Source organism: Ranitomeya imitator, chromosome 6, assembly GCF_032444005.1.
Source record: "Ranitomeya imitator isolate aRanImi1 chromosome 6, aRanImi1.pri, whole genome shotgun sequence".
NCBI lineage: Eukaryota > Metazoa > Chordata > Amphibia > Anura > Dendrobatidae > Ranitomeya > Ranitomeya imitator.
In genome coordinates this window covers 489849150-489871154 of record NC_091287.1, presented here as the reverse complement: position 1 = coordinate 489871154, position 22005 = coordinate 489849150, and the positions used below count along the sequence as shown (strand labels likewise).

The window sequence follows — 22005 nt, the reverse complement described above, 5'->3', positions numbered from 1 at the left end:
CCCCGCACCTCACAATGGGGCAGCGGATGCGCTGGAGAAATGCATCCGCTGCCTCCCTTGTGCGGCACAACAAACGCTAGCGTCGGAATCTCGGCCCGACGCAATGCGATGGGCCGAATCCGACGCTAGTGTGAAAGTAGCCTTAGTAAGTGACAGCATATTGCTAAGTAGGATAGGCCAAGGCTGGGCCATCTTCACCCATTTATGACCAGGCACATTTGATTTTATCCTCATGCATGAGGTTTTAAGAACTCAAAATGTTTTTCCCCTAAATAAAAAAAAAAAATAATATATATATATATATATATATATATATATATATATATATATATATATATATATATATATATATATTTATATATATATATATATATAGATTCAAGATTCAAAGAAGCTTTATTGGCAGGACCAAATACACATCAGTTTTGCCAAAGCAAGTGTATAGAGGCAATAGGGATAGGGACTGAGGGGATGTTGGGTAGGAGCTGTGGGGGGAGGTGGATGGGGCAGATCCAGGTTGGGGGCTATAGTCCATGGCATAGGGGAGGTGGATGGGGCAGATCCAGGTTGGGGGCTATAGTCCATGGCATAGGGGAGGTGGATGGGGCAGGTTCAGGTTGGGGGCTATAGTCCATGGCATAGGGGAGGTGGATGGGGCAGGTCCATTGTGGGGGCTATAGTCCATGGCATAGGGGAGGTGGATGGGGCAGATCCAGGTTGGGGGCTATAGTCCATGGCATCATAGTTCTCTTTCTCGCAGTCTATGGCATTCGCTCACATACCGCGCTGCTATCTCCACCGCTCTCTCTTCTTCTCCCAGCAAGATATATGTTTTCTCTTCCTCCTTCATGGTGATGAAGTCTGGGAAGAGATGTGAGTGTCCCTCACTGCTGAGTATTTGGAGCAGTGTAGCAGGAAGTGGGTTTCGTCCTCTATGGCCTCCATATATATGTATATGTATGTGTATATATATATATATATATATATATATATATATATATATATATATATATATATATATATATATATATATATATATATATATATATATATTTATATATATATATATATATGTATATGTATGTATATATGTGTATATATATATGCGTATATATATATATATATATATATATATATATATATATATATATATATATATATATATATATATGTATGTGTGACGCCCAGGAGACCGGGATACCCAGCACCGGACCAATGGAGTCTGTCTCTTGAGGGGGATGTCACGGGTGGCTTGACCCGGTGCTGTGGCCTCAGGCAATGCACAGTGTAAGGGGTATCATGAGGGGACAGGCACTTACTTGATCAGCAGCAGGTTCTCCCAGCGGTGACGATCCTGATCCTGGATAGATGGCTATTGTCCAAATGAAAGACTGAGGCACTGAAACGTTTAACCAGTTTACTTTGACATAAAAGGATTTACAACCAGTCCTGTCACCGGAGTCTGTATGGGAACTCTGAGTTACTTTGACCCTGCCGGGGTCTTCGCCTCTTATTGTGCGCAATTTCTGTGTGGCCCTGCTGCTGTATGTGAACTGGCTGCCGGCCCAATCTGTCCCCTCCGGGTCCTGGTTCGACGGGCAACCCGAGTCTTTTTATCGGTTTACCCCCTCTGGGAGTACCGCTGAACTCTGTGTCTGTTGCTGCATCCGACCCTAGTGAAGCTGATATCACCTCACGTTTTTCCGGTTGCTGTATTATATATAATGAATACAGCCACGGATCCGGTATCCGTCTTTGCGCCTGTTCTGGGTAGTGATTAATGCTACCCGGTTCTCACAATGTCCTTTTTCTCTATCCCTCTTCTCCTCAGGCCGGTGATTTAGGCCTGGTAACAGTCACAGGGCTGTTAGAGATTCAACTGTATGACCTCTCACCATCAGCTCCTTGGCCCAACTGCCATTTCTTCTCTCAGACCAGAATGGATCAAGGGGAGTCTCTGGAGCTCCCCCTTCTGGCCGGAGGTGGTAGTGCAGTCTTGCTATTTTAGTACTTGTACTTACTGTCAGTAACTATTTTTGTGGCAAATACCCCTAGGGGTGCCACATTTCCCCTTAGTTAAGAACAGTACTCCGGGACTGTGGGACGATAACATTTTGAAATAACAATTAATATGTACAGAGTCTTAAAAATGAAAAGTTACAAAAACCACTCAAGGAAACAAAAATAGAGTTCTGTAAAAAGTCACTTCAAATAGCGTCCATTAATACAGTTCTATCCTTGAAGGTACTAGGAAAGGCACTGCACTTTGTGTCCAGGAATTTAGTTCCATTTTTCCAACGGAGTTATCAATATAAAGTCTAAAGAAAGTTCAAAAAGAGCAAAAAGCAAAGTTCAAAAAGCAGACTTTCCAGAGTTTTGATTTAGTGCCTCCGGGCTGATAAAAAGTTCAAGAATATGCAAGAAGTTCATACAGACAAGTCTCTGTAGGTACTGGGCTTAAACGTTGCAGACTGATAGCAATGACTATACTACATTTTCTGTTTAACTATATACGGCATAACATATATACAATTCACATTATGAGCTTTATAGTTGGTAATCTGCATACCTGGCCGGTAATTGACCCTGGGTACTACGCTGTGATCTACGTAATAGCGGTGTCTCTTCATGTGGTGTACTACTGTCTACTGCGGATGTAGTATCTGCCCGCTCTGCTAAAGATAATTCCACGACTATGGAGTTGGCAAGTCCACCGTGAATGGGATTACTCTGACCAGGAATCTGTTCTTCCTGGCCTGGAACCTCCTGTAGTACGGGGTCAGCCTCTTCCTGTCTTGGGACTTCTGGTATTGGGTTCGGTGTTGGGTAAAAGGCCACCATGGGAACCACTACTGCACCATAGTATGTTAGTAGGGTTTTGGGAAAGTCTCCTATACAGGTGTGATACACTTCCTCTTCTTTTTCCTTTACTGGTTGAACCTGTATGGGTTGAATAACTTCTGGTTCTGGCTGGACAACGTCTGGCTCTTTCAATGCTTCCGGACATAATTTAAGATTGTCGCGTGACACTAGTACAGATGTTAAGCCTCCGTTTTTGCTAATGAGACACATTTTAGGATTATCCACTCTTGTTGGTAAAACTGTGTAGGGTACGGCTTCCCACTGATTGTCCAGTTTATTGGTTCGACGATTTCTCTTGAGCACTTGGTCACCCGGTCTTAATGGGGTCGCTAGAGCATTCTGGTTGAAAGTTCGCTCTTGTCTTTCTCTAGTTTGCCGAAGGCTTCTTTCCACACTCTCTTGCACTTGGCGATACTGCTTTTGCCGTATGATATCCCAATTGGAGTCTTGAACTTCTGCGTCTGGTTTCAGAATTCCCATTTCTAGATCGATTGGTAATTGGCCGGGTCTTGCACGCATAAGGTAAGCTGGGGTGCAGTTGGTGGAGCTCACCGGGACATGATTATACAGATCCACCAAGTCAGGCAATTTCTCTGGCCATTGATTCCTTTCTGTCTCAGGTAAAGTCTTTAGTAGGTCTATTACAATATGGTTCATCTTCTCGCATAAGCCGTTTGTTTGTGGATGATAGGCCGTCGTCCGGATCTTTTTGCAACCATACATATTACAGAATTCTCTGAAGATCTCTGATTCAAGGGCTGTACCTTGGTCGGTGAGAACCTGTTCCGGATATCCATGGGGTCTACAAAAGTACGTTTGGAACGCTTTGGCTGCTGTTTTTGCTGTCAGATCTTTTACGGGTACTACTACCAAGAAACGTGAATAATGGTCCACGATGGTCAAGGCATAGACATAGCCGGACCGGCTTGGTGTCAACTTCACGTGGTCCATGGCTACAAGTTCAAGTGGTTGTTTGGTGATTATGGGCTGCAGTGGTGCTCTTTGGTTCTTTTGATCGTTTCTTCTGAGGTTACACGGGCCACAATTTCTGCACCACTGTTCGATTGATTTTCTCATCCCGACCCAATAAAATCTTTCTCTTAGAAGTACTTCTAACTTTTTCCAACCGAAGTGACCAGCACCATTATGGTAAGCTTCGAGGACCATCTTCACATCTTGTTTAGGCACAATAATCTGCCAAACCAATTCATGTGTTTTCGGATTGGTGTATCTTCTACAGAGCTTCCCTTGATACAGGAACATTTTGCCTCTCTCTTTCCAGAGTTGATGCGTCTCTTCTGGGGCATCCTCATAGGGATATGCACTTTGCTCAGTCAACAGTTCCTTCTCCAACTTCACAGCCGGATTGCTGTCTTGGGTGTCAGCCCATCTATGGTGTGCTAACGGATTAAAATTCACCTCTTGTTGTTTCTGATAGGTACTTGACTGATGATGTTTTGCCTTGGGACGATGGAAGGCTGGTAGTTCAATTTCTTCAAGCTCCCCCGTTTCCTCTTCTACATCTCTCAAGTGTGGCATCCGGGATAGGGCATCGGCATTTCCATTCTTGCGACCTGCTCGATACTTGATTATGAAGTTGTAATTAGATAACCGGGCTATCCATCGCTGTTCTAACGCACCTAATTTGGCTGTGTCCAGGTGGGTCAACGGATTGTTGTCAGTATAGACAATAAATTCTGCAGCGGCCAGATAGTGTTTGAAACGCTCCGTCACAGCCCAAACTACTGCCAGTAGTTCCAATTTGAAGGAGCTGTAATTTTCTGAATTTCTTTCAGTAGGCCGGAGCTTTCTACTTGCAAAGGCGATGACTTTCTCCCCACCTTCTTGCTTTTGTGACAGCACCACTCCTAGTCCCACATTACTGGCATCGGTGTAGAGGATGAAAGGTTTATGGTAATCTGGGTATGCCAGAACCTCTTCTCCGGTTAGTGCCTTCTTTAGTTGTTCAAAGGAGTCTTCCCTTTCGTCGTTCCACTGAAAAGGAGGGTTTCGGTTTGAAGGTTTCTTCGTCTGCCCTACCAAGGTGTCTTGCAAGGGTGCTGCCAACTTGGTAAATCCTTTTATAAATCTGCGATAGTAACCCACCAATCCCAGGAATTGTCTCACTTCTTTTGCGCTGGTAGGTCTTGGCCAATCCCTTATGGCGCTTATTTTCTCGGGATCTGGTGCTACTCCCTCCGAACTCACGATGTGTCCCAGGTACTGTACCTTTGGCTTGAGAAGGTGACATTTGGATGGCTTGACTTTCATGCCATACCTGGATAAGGCTTCGAACACTTCTGCCAGGTCTATTAAGTGTTGTTCGTAAGTCTTTGAGTAGACGATCACATCATCTAGGTACAGGAGGACGGTCTCGAAGTTCTTGTGTCCGAGGCAGCATTCCATCAGCCGCTGGAAGGTACCGGATGCGTTGCAGAGTCCAAACGGCATGCGATTAAATTCACATAGACCCATTGGTGTGGTGAATGCCGTCTTTTCCTTATCTCTCTCAGCCACAGGGACTTGCCAATACCCGCTTGTTAAGTCTAAGGTGGAAAAATAATTAGCAGATTTCAAAGCAGTTAAGGACTCTTCTATCCTAGGCAAGGGGTAGGCGTCTTTATGGGTGATGTTATTAATCTTCCGGTAGTCTACGCACATTCTCATGGTTCCGTCCTTTTTTTTGACAATCACTAGAGGGGCCGCCCAGGGGCTACAGCTGTCTCTTATTACCCCGGCCTGTTTCATTTCCCTCAGCATATCTTTTGCACATTGATAGTGAGCGGGCGGTATGGGTCTATATCTTTCTTTTATTGGGGGATGGTCACCTGTGGGGATTGTGTGTTCTACCCCTTCTATCCGTCCGAAGTCCAATGGGTGTTTACTGAAGACTTGTTCATATTCCGTCACTAGCCTATACACCCCTTGTTTTTGATGGGTAGGTGTTGAATTTATGCCCACGTGTAGCTGTTGGCACCAATCCTCCATTTCTCCATCTGAGCCATTGCCTTCCACCTGACAGGTTGGTTCTAAGGGCTCAATGGTGGTGATGGCATTGTTGTCAACAGTATATAGCTTTGCCATTGTAGCATACCTTGGCAAAGTGACCTCTTCCTCTCCACAGTTCAAAAGTCGTACCGGCACTCGTCCCCGGTGTACCTCGACTATCCCTCGTGCTGTGAGTATAGTGGGCCTGCTGTCGGTGTACACTGGTTCTATTAAGGCTTGATAATCTCGTCCCTTAGTACCAATGGCTGCTCTACACCATACCAGCATTTCTGTTTTTGGTGGGATTACAATAGACGTTGGATCACTTGCCCTCACACTGCCGATTTCTCCACCTGCAACTTCTACCTGTTTCCTTAACATCAATACTTTTATTTCCCTCCGGAGAACTCTGCTGGCAGGATTGGGCAGTTTCAGCAATTTGCTGTAAGACAGAAATGACTTCGGAAAAGCAGTTCTCTAACACATTCATTCCTATCAATACAGTTGGTTCACAGTTCCGCCGGTCAACATCAACAACAATTATACCCTGTTTCTTCAATTCTACTTTACCAATCTTTATGGTCATCTCCCTGAATCCTAGTTTCGGTACCAACTTACCATTACTGGCCCATATATCTAGTTCGACATCAGAGGGCCCTTTATCAATATCTGCATCAGCCCAGTACCTCTTATAAAGGATATACGGTATAGATGAAATCTGGGAACCTGTGTCCAGCAAAGCGTTGAGGGGAATTCCGTCCAGCACGATAGGGATAATGGGTCGTCCTCCGATGTACCTGTCGTGCCAGGGTGTTGGGCCTTGAAAGTTCATTCCTGCGAAGCGGCCCGCATTCCCAGGGGATTCCCGTTTAAATCACAATCTCGTGCAAAGTGGCCCGGCTGCTGGCAACGGCGGCAAATGGGCTGTCCATCCGGTTGGTAGCGGTCGCGGGGTCGTCCTCTCCATGTCGGGTATCTCCGGGGTCTCATCCATGGAACATCCTCTTTACAGTTTGCCAACTCCATCTTGTGTCCTCTCATCTCCTGCATGGTTTTAGCCATTGAAGCAACAACATCAGCTAAAGAGTCAAGCTTTTGTTGAAGAGCCTCATTAGTACTGGGCCCCAGGGGCTTAGCAATGGCCCCAGACATAGCTGATGTCACTGGCACTCCCTGTTGTTGAGGTGCCTCTGCCATGGGTTGCGCAGGATCCTGATCCCGAGGTGCCTCTGCCAGCTGGAGACGTATAGCGCTCTCCTTTAATTGGGCAAATGTCAATTCAGGGTTCTTAAAAACAAGCATGCTCACATGCCCCCGGTGAGAAGGGGTGTAGAGTCCCTCAATAAATTGATCTCTTAGCAGTTTATCCGCTCCGGTGTTAAAAATGGGTTCAGCCAGTGTAAGTGATTTAAGGGCTTCCTGCAGGTTTAAGGCAAAGTCTCTCACGCCCTCATTAGCTTTTTGTTTGCAACTAAAGAATCGTATTTTAGCTTTGCTGCTGGCCGTGGTTTCAAATGTAGCTTTTAATCCAGCAAATATGCGTTCAACAGTGCCTTTTAGATCAGCTGCCCATGCTGTGACTTCTCGCTTAGCATGGCCACTTAACTGCATCATCAGGAGACTAACACGCTGAACTTCACCCACAGGGAACATGTCAAAATGGGCCAGCATCTTTTCTCTGAAATCGTCAAGGGTATTAGGCTCACCTTCATACATTGGAAGCCATGGGCCACCCGGGGTATATGGCATCAGCACCGGCATGATGGGCGCCACTCCTTGCACCGCTGCGCTGCCGGACTCTCTATTGACACTCTGTCTTTCAGCTGCATTAGCGTTGCCGAGTGCTGCGGCGTCTCCGTGCTGCGACATACTGTGCCCCCTTAGTTAATCCGGACCCTTCCGGTCCTCCGCTTCCGTCGGGATAGTGTAGATTCGTTCCGCTGTGCAGCAGGATCGATTTTCCCCTTGCTCTGATGTCAGAGCGCTCAGCTTGGTGCCGCCCACAATGACACGCCCCCTGCTGCTCCCACCCACCGCGCTCTGTAATGGCGGATTCTGAAGTTTTTCAGTTAGACTGGGGCTCAGGTGATGGCGTAGCTCAATTAACAGTCTCGTGCCTAACGGTTATGAAGTGATTACCTCAGGGGATGGCGGCCATCTTTACTCCATTATAACCAATGGGGAAAAGTCACTTTCAATAGTTTTCAATGGGGAATGGATTTTTCTTTAATAAAGTCAATTTTCAAGATTTTTCATCCCAGTTTTCACAGTTTTGGGCTCCAATCACGGCACACAATACCCGGTATACGGGCTGGCTAGATCCTGTTCGTGACGCCAATTGTGACGCCCAGGAGACCGGGATACCCAGCACCGGACCAATAGAGTCTGTCTCTTGAGGGGGATGTCACGGGTGGCTTGACCCGGTGCTGTGGCCTCAGGCAATGCACAGTGTAAGGGGTATCATGAGGGGACAGGCACTTACTTGATCAGCAGCAGGTTCTCCCAGCGGTGACGATCCTGATCCTGGATAGATGGCTATTGTCCAAATGAAAGACTGAGGCACTGAAACGTTTAACCAGTTTACTTTGACATAAAAGGATTTACAACCAGTCCTGTCACCGGAGTCTGTATGGGAACTCTGAGTTACTTTGACCCTGCCGGGGTCTTCGCCTCTTATTGTGCGCAATTTCTGTGTGGCCCTGCTGCTGTATGTGAACTGGCTGCCGGCCCAATCTGTCCCCTCCGGGTCCTGGTTCGACGGGCAACCCGAGTCCTTTTATCGGTTTACCCCCTCTGGGAGTATCGCTGAACTCTGTGTCTGTTGCTGCATCCGACCCTAGTGAAGCTGATATCACCTCACTTTTTCCGGTTGCTGTATTATATATAATGAATACAGCCACGGATCCGGTATCCGTCTTTGCGCCTGTTCTGGGTAGTGATTAATGCTACCCGGTTCTCACAATGTCCTTTTTCTCTATCCCTCTTCTCCTCAGGCCGGTGATTTAGGCCTGGTAACAGTCACAGGGCTGTTAGAGATTCAACTGTATGACCTCTCACTATCAGCTCCTTGGCCCAACTGCCATTTCTTCTCTCAGACCAGAATGGATCAAGGGGAGTCTCTGGAGCTCCCCCTTCTGGCCGGAGGTGGTAGTGCAGTCTTGCTATTTTAGTATTTGCATTTACTGTCAGTAACTATTTTTGTGGCAAATACCCCTAGGGGTGCCACATTTGTATATATATATATGTATGTATATATGTATGTGTATATATATATATATATATATATATATATATATATATATATATATATATATATATATATATATATATATATATATATACATATTTTTTTTTTTTTATTTAGGGGAAAAACATTTTGAGTTCTTAAAACCTTAAAACCTTGAATATATATATATATATATGTATATATGTATATTATATATATTTTCAATATCCATCTATCTATATACACACACAAATTTATAAGAAATAAGTGTTGATTTTTAAATTTTATTTGTTTTTTTTGGCATTATATATTTTTTTTATGCCCACAAAGAAACATTGGTAGTAGGTTTACGTTTATGTTTTATTGACTTATTTTTTTTTTTTTATTTATTATTTCCCATATGCCTCCTACAAGGTCATAGAAGAAACTGAGGGCATATTTCAATATTTATTGCTAATTGTCAAGTAACTGGTGCCGGCATATTAACTACTTCAGCAACACCTATATACTATAAATGTCCAGGCGGCCCACACTTTACTCTGCACTGAAGTTGTAAAATGTCAATGCAGAGTAAGCTGCTTACAGTAGTTGTGGAGTTGGGGAACCAGCTGTCAGTCAAAGCCAAACTTCCCAGGAGGCTGAATTCTCCCTGTATCTGGGTCTAATACATCAGCCCCAGCTGTAGGGGAAATCCGCAATTAAGCTGTGTGCACACGTTGCAGATTTCTCACGTTTTTTCACATTTATTATGCATCCCATCATTTAGAATGCATTCCGCAATTTTTGTGCACAAGATGCGTTTTCTTTATCCGCGAAAAAAAACGCATCGCGGTAAAAAACGCAGCATGTTCATTAATTTTGTAGATTTTTTGCGGATTTCCCACTATATTATTGCATTGGGAACCTCCGGAACAATCAGAAAAAAAAAAAACGCGGTAAAAAACGCGAGAACAACGCATGCGGATATCTTGCAGAAAATGTCCTGTTTTGCTCAAGAAATTTCTTCAAGAAATCCTGAACTGTGCACATAGCCTTAAAAGAATAGGGACATTTTAACATATGATTACAAAGGTCTTTGAAAAACCTATGGGGGGCACAATGTGTGAAATAAGTGAAAAAATAAAAACTAGAACACTCCCCCCCGCCTCCTCCCAAAATGAAAAAGAAACTGCCAATCTACATTGATTTTTCCTGCCATATTAAAAATACATACCGTATATAAAAATTGTTTAAAATCTATTTGTAATAAAGTGAAATGTTATTTTTAAATGTTTATCGGTCCTTTTTTGATTGTGAAAAAATTACATGTGTTTTTCTTCATTTTCCGATGTCAACAAAAATATATATATATTTTTTTATAAAAATGACAAATTAAGCCCTTTGTTTTGCAATAAAAAAGCTAAAAATTATTTGAATATCCAAACGAGAGGCAAATAAGTAAACCAGGCTCAAATTCTGTGTAGAAAATGTTCATATAAAATATCTTCTAGACAAATGTGTTAAGTTTTAATGGAAGTAATGTATTTAAAGATGTTGTCCATTACTTTTACATTGATGGCCTGTCCTTAGGAAAGGTCAACGATGTCTGGACCTCGACCACTGAGACATTAATGACCGATCCTAAGGACAGGCCATCAATGTAAAAGTAGTGGACGACCTCTTTAATGATTGTGTGAAGTGATGGATGACTCTTATTCGTTTTCTTAGGCTTGGGCTACCTGCCTGCTTTGCTAGGTCATATGTTTCTATATGCCACTGCTATGTCGCGGTGTAATGCAGGTGAATGTGGCTTCATTGTGACCCGCTGGATATCGCAACCATGACAGGAAGGTCGCCAAAAATGAAACTGACTTTTTGTAACTTGCTTGTTGCGATATCCTTAGGGTTCACAATTCGCCTGCATTATCCTGCATTATAGCTGTGGCACATGGCGATATTTGGCCACGCCATATGTGGTCCCAACCTAAATCACAGTCCCTACTATATAGGAGCTGCGGACAATAAGCAATCTACAAAGTTCACTTCTCATTGGACAGCAATAATACGTAATAAGCGAGGAAACCTGGCTGTAAGTGTGTTTTTTCCGTGTAGCGGCACCTCCGGGGAAATTGTCGATCGCGCCATTACTTTTCAAATCAGTGGATTTTCTGTGTAATGCAGAACAGGACAAGAGCCGTGGAGGCTGAAAAGAGAACCCTCCCGTCTATAAAGCGGTGTTCCCAAATATTTGAAGATTTTTATATAGTACTATTTACATTTATAACCTTTTTTGAGCAGCAGTTTGGCTGTAAAATAACAGTCAAATTGCAGACAGGCGCCAGGTGAAGTCCCAAATTGCCTTCAATTCTCATTGCATTCTCTTGGTGCAAAGTTGCATGCTTCCTGTGAGCAAAAAATCAGCGCTATTGGATTGTTTTTTTCAGTGCATGCAAGTGACAATGTGCCCGATTGTTACAGTGCAGTTGATACTTTCTGTACTGGGAATGTGTTGACCTTATGCCTATATGTTTCTTTTTCTTTTATTAGCAAACTTAAAAAGCTGAGTGAAGACAGCCTGACTAAACAGCCAGAAGAGGTCTTTGATGTTCTAGAAAAGCTTGGCGAAGGGTGAGTGTAAAATGTAATATTCTTTTTTTTTTTTTATCACTTTTGCGGGATTCAGGGATAAAATGGGGTCTGTTAAACTTGCTTTAAAGCGTGACTGTAAAATGTTTTATTAAACCTTTTATAATACATCCTTTGCTGTGTTCTGGGAGATATCGCTTATATTTACACACAAGAACAGTCTAATATTGGAAAATATTAAAAATGATCAATGCCAAAGTCTTTATATATGACAAAAAAAAATCTCTGGGTTCTCATTTCACTTTTGTTGTCCATATTGAATACCTACGAGTGATGCGTTCAGTAATAAATGATCCAATGATTTGGATTTTATTACACTGGACAGATGGGGTTTCCGCTTTGGAAAAATTCATTTCCCCATCGTTTTCTTTTCCTTTTCATTCTTAATAATGTTTTTTTCTTTTCTTATTTCCCCGCATTGTCATTTTGTGCTGTTGAGCTGGAGACTTTATAGACTTTATTGAAAACAGTATAAAAACTAGTTTTATTGCTGCAAAATAAACATCTTAATATCAAAAAGAAATGTTGGCATGGGGCTAGATTAGTTATATACTCAAAGTGAATATGCGGGAGATATTAAAAACGCAATATAACAGTTAAGACTCTGATTGCTTAGTCTTTTCTGGATGGAAGATAGCCCATTCCTATAAACAAACCGAATAAAATCTTTAGTATTCTAAGAAATAATGACTTTGGACAAAAAGTTATAAGTATATAGAAATCCCAGACTTAACGGGCAAAACAAATGCTGAAACTTAAATAGGTTGTCCGCTATTTTTACATTGATGATGTATCCTTAAGATAGGTCATAAATGTCTGATCGGCCAGGGTCCGACACCCAGCACCCCTACCTATCAGCTGATATAGGTGGCAACGAAAGCCGACCTGAAGTAGTTACGTAATAGAATTATAGAATGTTAGTGTTGGAGGGGACCTCCAGGGTCATCGTGTCCATCCCCCTGCTCAATGCAGGATTCACTAAACCATCTCAGACAGATGTCTGTCCAGCCTCTGTTTGAAGACTTCCATTGAAGGAGAACTCGCCACCTCTCTTGGCAGCCTGTTCCACTCGTTGATCACCCTCACTGTCAATTTTTTTCTAATATCTGTATCTTCTCCATTTCAGTTTCATTTCATTGCTTCTTGTGTTTCCATGTGTAAATGAGAATGATGATCCATCTACACTGTGACATCCCTTCAGATATTTGTAGACAGCTATTATGTCTCTCCTTAGCCTTCTTTTTTGCAAGCTAAACATTCCCAGATCCTTCATTTGTTCCTTGGAGGACATACATTGCAGTCCGTTCATCATCCTAGTAGCTCTTGTCTGAACTTGCTCCAGTTTTTCAATGTCTTTTTTTTAACCCCTTCACGCCGCAGCCCTTTTTCGTTTTTGCGTTTATTTTTTGCTCCCCTTCTCATGTATATGTGTGTGCTTATATATACAGCTCTGGCAAAAATTAAGAGACCACTGCACAGTTTTATAAAAATCAGCTTCTGTACATGTCTGACAGCCATTCCATTCCAGTGTCAGTTGAATTCCAACCAGAGGACACATCATTCTACGTAATGTGCTTCTGATTAGGTCATCACCTGAACCAAATCTTATTTAATGAAGGAAAGTATAAATAACACTGCTGTGGTGTTCACAATCCTATAGCAATAGGACGAGCTGGATGGCAAAACAAGTGCTAGTAATATCCCAAAAGTAATAGGAATGAAAAAATAATAGTGATGAGCGAATATACTCGTTACCCGAGATTTCTCGAGCATGCTCGGGGGTCCTCCGAGTATTTTTTTAGTGCTCGGAGATTTAGTTTTTCTTGTCGCAGCTGAATGATTTACATCTGTTAGCCAGCATAAGTACATCTGGGGGTTCCCTAGCAACCAGGTAACCCCCCACATGTACTTATGCTGGCTAACAGATGTAAATCATTTAGCTGCGGCAATAAAAACTAAATCTCCGAGCACTAAAAAATACTCGGAGGACCCCCGAGCATGCTCGAAAAATCTCGAGTAACGAGTATATTCGCTCATCCCTAAAAAATAACTTATAACCATGTCAAAGGAGTAGAAAATAAAAGTCTTGTGTGAGGAAAAGGGCTCAATTCTGGCTTTACTAGCAGAGGGACGCAGTGAGCGTCATGTTGCCTCCATCCTTAAAATTTCTAAGACGGCAGTCCATTACAACAAGGTCAAGCAGCAGACATTGGGAACAACAAAGCTACAGACCGGCAGAGGGCGAAAGAGACTCTCCACTGACCGTCATCTTATTCGAATATCACTCGTCAACCGCAGGATGACATTAAGTGACCTACAAAAGGAATGGCAAATGGCAGCTGGGGTGAAGTGCGCGGCAAGAACAGTTTGTAACAGGCTCCTAGAGGCAGGACTCAAGTCATGTAAAGCTAGAATAAAGCCTTTAATCAATGAGAAGCAAAGGAGAGCCAGGCTGGAGTTAGCCAAAGACCATAAGGATTGGACCATAGAAGAATGGAGTAAGGTAATCTTCTCTGATGAGTCTAATTTTCAGCTTTGCCCAACAACTGGTCGTCTAATGGTTAGATGGAGACCTGGAGAGGCGTACAAGCCACAGTGTCTTGCACCCACTGTGAAATTTGGTGGAGGATCGGTGATGATCTGGGGATGCTTCAGCAAGGCTGGAATTGGGCAGGTTAATCTTTGCGAAGGACGTATGAATCAAGCCGCATACAAGGTTATCCTGGAAAAACGGTTGATTCCTTCTGCTCAGGCAATGTTCCCCAACTCTGAGGATATATTATTTTTTAAATTGTTTTATTTTGAATGGGGCGATTGGGGTAATTTTAACTTTTATATTTTTATTTTTTCAATATTTTTAAAAATATATATTGTTTTTTTTTTTAAATTTTTTGCATGCTTCAATAGTCTCCTTGGGAGACTAGAAGCTGCAGTTTTCCGATCGCCTCTGCTACACACAGGTGATGATCAGATCGGGGAACGGGTAACTGAAGCGCCATCCCATTATCTTTGGACATTTTTTAATTTGGACAGCCCGCTAATTGTAAAGATGTCATATAATTATAGCAATTATATAGTTTGTGTCTCAGGAGGATCTGGTGCCAGATTTCACAATTTAAACCGCTTACAATATTATGTACATAGTTTACACCTGATGAGGCTGGTGTACTTGCGTTGAAAAGTCAATGTCAGATCGGCTTTGTAATCCTTTTTAGAAAGTTTTCCTTTCCTGATATAAAAATGGGTTGTGTTCTGAGAGATTTAGGGCTCTTTTTTTCATTCACCATGTCCATAGATTCACTGACAGACCTTTTTCGTAAGCCCACGGCCACGAACAGTTTGCTGCAATATCAGAGCTTTCACCCCCAGCATACCCGAAGTGGAATTCCAACAGGACAGTTCCTTCGGGCTCGTCGGAACTGCACCACTGATGAAAGTTTCAGACAGCAATCCAGGGATCTTACCTCAAGGTTTCAGCAGCGGGGATATCCTCGGAGGGTCATCTCTCAGGCTTTCCAACGAGCCCAGGCATCGGACCAGGCCTCTCTGTTGGAGTCACGTCCTCGACCACAAGATTCTACCATCAGATTCATTACGGAGTACAGTACAAATTGGAATCAGGTGAGACACATCCTGACTGACAATTGGGATATTCTAACCTCCGATGCCCAGACTGTGGCCTGTGTCAGCTCTAAGCCTTTAATGACTGCTAAGAGAGCACCTTGTTTGCGTGATATACTCACCAGAAGTCATTTTTCACGACCTGTTGTTATCTTAAACCGGGGGCTCCGTTTAAAGGGCTCGTTTCCTTGCGGAGACTGTACCATCTGCCCCCATATGCCCCCTACCAAAGATGTCTTTCATAATCCCCCAAATAACTCTGATCATAGACTTCACCAATACATCAACTGTAAAACCAGTTTTGTGATCTATGCTATTATTTGTCCATGTCACAAGGTATATGTCGGTCAGACTTCACAGCAATTAAGGAAACGAGCGCAAAAACATCTATCAACAATTCATCTGGCTCATTCTGATAAGAAAAAGGGTAAGGTCTTAACCCCGATTGCAGCACATTACCTGAAAGCGCATGGAGGAAAATCAAATAACACCCAGTTCTTTGGTCTGCAAAGGATTATGTACAACGAAAGGGGTGGAGATCGGCATAAATGGCTACTGCAACACGAGGCTCGCTGGATTTTTCGTTTAAAAACCATTTCACCTTTTGGTTTGAACGAGGAACTTCTTTATACCGGTTTTCTGGGCTGAACAACTACCCTGCGGACCTCTTGGGGGGGGGGGGGGGTTCTTATTACATCCATGTTTATTTCAGGTTTTGCTTCGGACATTATGGGATATGAGGGGTATCTCTATCACGATTGGAGACCTTGTGATTCTATTCCGGAAGAGGAAATATACTTTAAATGGAACATTCCGCTGGCTTTGTACCTGTGTGTTTCCCATTATATTTCATAAATTGGAGCAGAGTGATATATGCCTTCTATCACCTGTCCTAGATGCCCGACTACCTGATGGGACTTTTGTGTACGAACTTGTGAAACCTGGAGACCCCGAGATCTGGTTAATAACTTCCGGAAGAGGAAATTAATTTCAACGTTTTATGGAATATTCTGCCGGCTCGACCGGTGTGTTTCCCACTATATTTCATTACATGGAACAGAGTTACATATGTCCTATCACCTGATGGGATGTTTGTATATGAACTTCTGACAATACGGACATTTGGGCTCATATGTGTATTATACATGCGTTTTGTTTACGGTTTATTATTTGTTTTTCTTTATTATTATTATTATTTTTTGTTAATATATATATATTTTTGTGTATTATTTAGTAATAGGTTCTATTGTATATTTCTATTTCTTTTTATTTATTATTTATTTATTTTTTGTTTGGCACTACATATGTTATTTTGATGTAGGTATTCTAATAATATTTTACACAGTTTTTCCCTTTGTTTGTAGGTCTATTTTCTTTATTCTATATATATTTTTTCATTTCTATTAGGTCTGGTGGACTATCATCCAGTCATTATTTACATTTATTATTTTGGGGGTCCCGTATACATCATACTTTGTTTCGGTTTTATAGTTTTTCTGCTCTTGCGCTCCTTGTGCGGCCGCACAATGTGCTTTTTGCGCTTTTTTTATCTTCTTGCGCATACGCATTTCCTCTCTGTTTTCAGTTGGCTTGTACGGCTTATGCAGTACTTATTGTCTCTTAGTGGGGAGGGCTGTGGCATGTTTCCTGGTGCCGCTTGGATCCTATACTTTGGATCATATGCACTGCGGTTAGACCTCTACAGGCTATTGTGCCTGCGTCTGGTCTGCTCTCGGCAGTGCTGTTAGGGGGTGTATCTCTTTGTATCGCTTGATCCTTATGTTTGGATCATGCGCATTGATACCTGGCTCCTGCTGATGACCGCGCCTGCGCCTCCTCGGTTTCCTGCTACTTCCGGTCTGGCCGTTCTGATTACACACCGGTAACGTTTAGGATCTTCAATACCGCTATATATAGCGGTCATATGCTAGGGGAATCATGCTCCCTGACGAAGCTGCCAAGCGCAGCGATACACGTGGGATTCTCCCACACCTTCTCACTTACTTTTCTTCAGACCTGCCAGCATGGGGTTTACCTCCATGGTAGCCATAGGCATATTACGACTGTGGCTTTTGTCCTTGTAACTGGTGAGCAGACCTGATATTTTTTCTTCATGCTTTCTCACCTAGCTATCCTTGCATGGGTGAATTTTCTTTACTATTCTGGGTTATCTCATCTTTCAGTTACTGCCTTTTCATAGTTCAGCTATAGCTGCGGGGCATTTATTCATTGCCTTTTTGGCCATCCCCCTCTGCTGGTTTGTGTTTCATTATGTGTTATCTTTGATATCTGATTATATTTACCTTGGTTCCACGATAGCTTTGGGGATGCCCTTATGCTATTAGGGTTTGTTGTCTGATTATAAAACCCACAGCGGATACTTGACTCATTTGGGTTCACATCATTTAATTGTATTATGCTGTGGGTCTTACACATTATATAAGTGGTTGGTGTGTTGTATATGTTTCTGATCCTTATTGGATATGTTTTTAATGTTTTTACATTTTATATGTGCTGGTTTTCTAATAAAGTTATGTATTACTCATATATATAGGTGTGCACGCCTTTTATGCAATGTCTTTCCTCTTTTTTGTTTAGTTCTTATATTTTTCATGCATTTGCGTAGCACCCTAGTTGGTATATATATTTCTGTGTCTATTGGTAGTGCTCCCGACATATTTTGCTATTTCTACATAGATTCACTGAGACCACTTACGACACGCGACCATAAAGTGTCACTACAATGTGACTGCATCGGTAGGAGCTTCCGGACGTGTTTCTGCGGAGGCTGTTTGTTCCTTGATATAGTAACTGGTCTCGCTTTACTATTCATAGATGCAGAAGTCTCCTGCTCCGGGATTTTCTGTCATTTCCTGTTGCAGAACAGTAGCAGCCTTTCCCTTTTGACTTACCGTATGTGTTTATTTTACTTTTTTTGTGTATCCTGATTGCAGCGGCGTCTCTGCAGGGATCTTCTTCCTGTGAAGCCATCACTTACTCTTCTTCTGCTAAATGGTTTAGGCTTACTAGTCAATACAGAGGATGAGTAAAAACACTCTGACGCTCGCAGATTTCAAGAGGTTTAAAATGTAACGACCACAACGCGTTCTCTCCCAAGATCGGAATCTTAGTCGGCTCCTAATAGTACCAGGTGCGCAGTTATAAGTGCGCCAAATGGCCCTTAAATCACAATTCTTTTTTTTTTTTTAAAGTTTAATATAATTACATATATGTATAAAATTTATGTAAAAGTAAATTAAAAAGGGAAATAGCACTGGTTTTTATCAACTACAAATATCAAATAAAAAAAAAAAAAATGCACTACTTTTATTTAATTAAAGGGGTTGTCCTGGCTTGGGGTACAAGTCTACAGTCTCTCTGACTACAGACTTGTGAATCCTCACAGCGTTCACAATGCACGCTGTCAGGATTCTATGGCTCTGGGAGTCATGTCACCACAGGTAAATGGGTTGCATACCTCCGGCTACATTCGGACTAGACATTTCCTGCTTCAAGTTATTTGTATTGTGCAAAATATTGACAAAATCAACTTTTTTTTTTGCCATTATACAATTTCACCGCATTTGAATTTTTCTCCCCGTTTTTCAGCGCATTGTATGGTATAATCAAATGTCATAGAAAACGGCAACTTGCCCTGCGAAAAAACAAGTCTTCATGTGATTATGTAGACGGATATATAAACCAGTTATGGCGGCTTTTGGAAGAAGGCAAGGAAACAAAAATGAGAGCGCAATACGAAAATTGGACTAGGGCTGTGTGCACACGTTGCAGATTTTTCGTGTTTTTTTTTTCGCTATAAAAACGCTAAAAAAAAGCATACATTATGCATCTCATCATTTAGAATGCATTCCGCAATTTTTGTGCACATGATGCGGTTTTTTTCCACGAAAAAAACGCATCGCTGTAAAAAACGCAGCATGTTCATTAATTTTGTGGATTTTTTGCGGATTTCCCACTATATTATTGCATTGGGAACCTCCGGAAAAATCAGCCAAAAAAAAAAAAACGCACCAAAAACGCAGTAAAAACACGAGAAAAACGCCTGCTGATTTCTTGCAGAAAATTTCCGGTTTTGCTCAGGAAATTTCTGCAAGAAATCCTGAACGTTTGCACATAGCCTTACAGGAAAGGGATTACCGTAATAAACCTCAATTCTCTGTTATTAACAAACTAAAATTCTGATGTTTCGGCAGTTTTCTTTTTCTTTTAATGGCATTTACCACACGGGTTAATTAAGTTTGTATTTTATTAGACTGGAAATTTATAGATGTTGCAATACCAAATATGCTAATTTTTATTTTTGGTTTATCTATAATGTGAGGAAAAGGGTGTTTTTTCTTTCTTTTTTTTTTTTTTTTCTTTTTTGAGTACTTAAACCTGTAATCTTTTGATCAATATACTACAGTACAACTGTTTTGCCCGTCTCCTTTCTAGGCTTCACAGGAGGGCAAAGATAGCAGCCATAGAGGCCTTCAGCGGGCCCCCGGCTGACATGACAACCTAGCGGTGGGGGGCAATGGAGCCTATGTATGTTTGTATTTTCTTGTGTCATTTAAATGTTGGGTGTCAGTGACTAAAGTTCAGCTATCTGTGCCAGCTAAGGTTGCTGCGGCCGGCATCTGCCGGGTATTGTGCGGGCTCCCTTCCTGAGCCTGCTCCATACATGGGGACCTGACATACAACTTACAATTATGTCCTATCTTGGGTGGAGATTACAATTTACCAACATTGGTGTGTTGGATATCTACTGTAATAATGCAAAAGAGGAATGTCTCTTTGTAAATTTTTGCATACCCCTTAAAATAATTCTGAGACATCCATTAGTGGAAGTTTAATTTGTGATGTTCTTGTGTTATTCCTCTTGGAAATGTATAACCACAGGTTGTTACCCTTTTGCTCTTTGTTAGGCTTCATTCAGACATTCGTATTTTTTTTTTACGGACCGAGTGTCCATACAAAAGTCCTGTAAGCCTGTCCATTTTTTACCAGCATCACAAATGAAAAGTACCAACACGAGACTATGGGTCGGTGGAAATCCTGGCAGGGCACGGATGGCATCAGTGTGCGGTCTGCGATTAATAATGCAGAGGATAAGAAAAGCTTTTAATTTTATTTATCCATGAGATAAAATCACTGATGACCAAATACTGATAAAATTAAATCAAAAACGCTGATGGCACGCACCATTTTATTTGTGTACGTGAACAAGCATAGACATCTGAACTAGGCCTTAAGATGAGTCCCTCAGTCTAAATTAATGCTGACCCTATTACAATGGCTGACAAACTTCCAGGAGGAATACTGGAGGAATGAGACATTGCGGAGCAGTAAGAAGAGAATATTATTGGAATGCTTGTATTTAGTAGCACAATATTTAGAATTGAGTCATCAGTGGTTAATGGCTAACTGAAAAGATAGTAACAAATTGCAAGCTTTCGAGACTACTCAGGTCCCTTCATCAGGTATTAGGAGGGATAGCAAAGTTTCATTTAAAGTATAGTTGGCCCCTAGATCTGAAGCCGCTGTCACTCCAGCTCTATTCTCTGCCCCGCACCTTCTCCTCCTCATGTGACTTAGAGCAAGGAGCGATCAGTAAAGCAGAAGGCGATGAGTGGAAAATAGAGCTGGAGTGACAGAGGCTTCAGATCTACAAATGGCTCATCATACAGGAATATTCTAATGAGCAACATTGGTGGTGTAAAGACGGTGCATGCGCCCCCTGAGGAAGGTACATTTACCGAAACGCGCGTTGGGGTGTCCCGTGTCCCCTGCACCAGTCCGGACCCTCTCCAGCAGGTATTATGCACAGTAATTTTGGTGTCCACATATCTCCCACCCCACTTATGTGTACTATCTGGGTTACCATGTAAACTCATGTTACAGCACTGCTGATACCTTCGTGTTATTGGGTGGTTGTTTTGTGGTATGGTGTGTGCTCTGATACACCAGCTGGCTGGCTCTGGAGTTTTGCCGGGGTCACCATACCTTGGGCGACTGCTTCTTTTCATGTTGCCTGCGGCATTTGCGTTGCCATCTGCTGGCCCCATTCTCACTATTTTGTTTGGCCTTTTTGTATGTCTTTTTAGTGGTTTGAAATAAAGATATATTTTTATTGGATTCAGTGACTGCATTTTTTCGTTTTTTCTAAAATGGCTCATCAACCTCATTTCCATATCCATTCTATCCTTGATTTCTCAGTGACAGAGGAATGGACTGGTCTTATAAAGATATTGCCGGATTTGTCCTTTAAAGTGCTACATGTGCATATAGATAGTTTGGGGGGAGGGTGGGGTGAGATCCTGCCTACAGATTTCCATTAATGTGCTCAACAAAAGACAAGTGCGGTTATTTTTTTTTTCTTGTCAGATCGGTCTTCCTAGTCTCCATTATAGACCAAATACAGTCAGACCTTGTTTTATGAATAATGCAGGAATAGTGATCATTTCAGAAAGTTGACTATTTTTGGCATGTATGTAATTTTCTGTTGCTATATTCCCTTTGATATTTTTGTGGATTTTTATTTCCTTCTGCTCTGTAGGTCCTATGGCAGCGTATTTAAGGCCATACACAAAGAGTCGGGGCAGGTTGTTGCAATTAAACAAGTTCCTGTGGAATCCGATCTTCAAGAGATCATAAAGGAGATCTCTATCATGCAGCAGTGT

The 22005-nt window shown here is 42.1% G+C and overlaps 1 protein-coding gene across 3 annotated transcripts in view; it reads left to right on the top strand.

Annotated features, from left to right (window-relative positions):
• STK3 (serine/threonine kinase 3) overlaps window positions 1–22005 on the top strand; it is a 339998-nt gene that overhangs the window by 21115 nt on the left and 296878 nt on the right. For all 3 annotated transcript variants that reach the window (XR_011314121.1, XM_069731642.1, XM_069731641.1), the window contains exons 2-3: window positions 11603–11683; window positions 21882–22005. The exon at window positions 21882–22005 is cut by the window's right edge and continues 5 nt beyond it. Coding sequence is in view for 2 of the 3 variants with exons in the window: in XM_069731642.1 (XP_069587743.1) it covers window positions 11603–11683; window positions 21882–22005 (205 nt within the window). In the remaining variant the exon portion in view is untranslated. The remainder of the gene's footprint in view (window positions 1–11602; window positions 11684–21881) is intronic.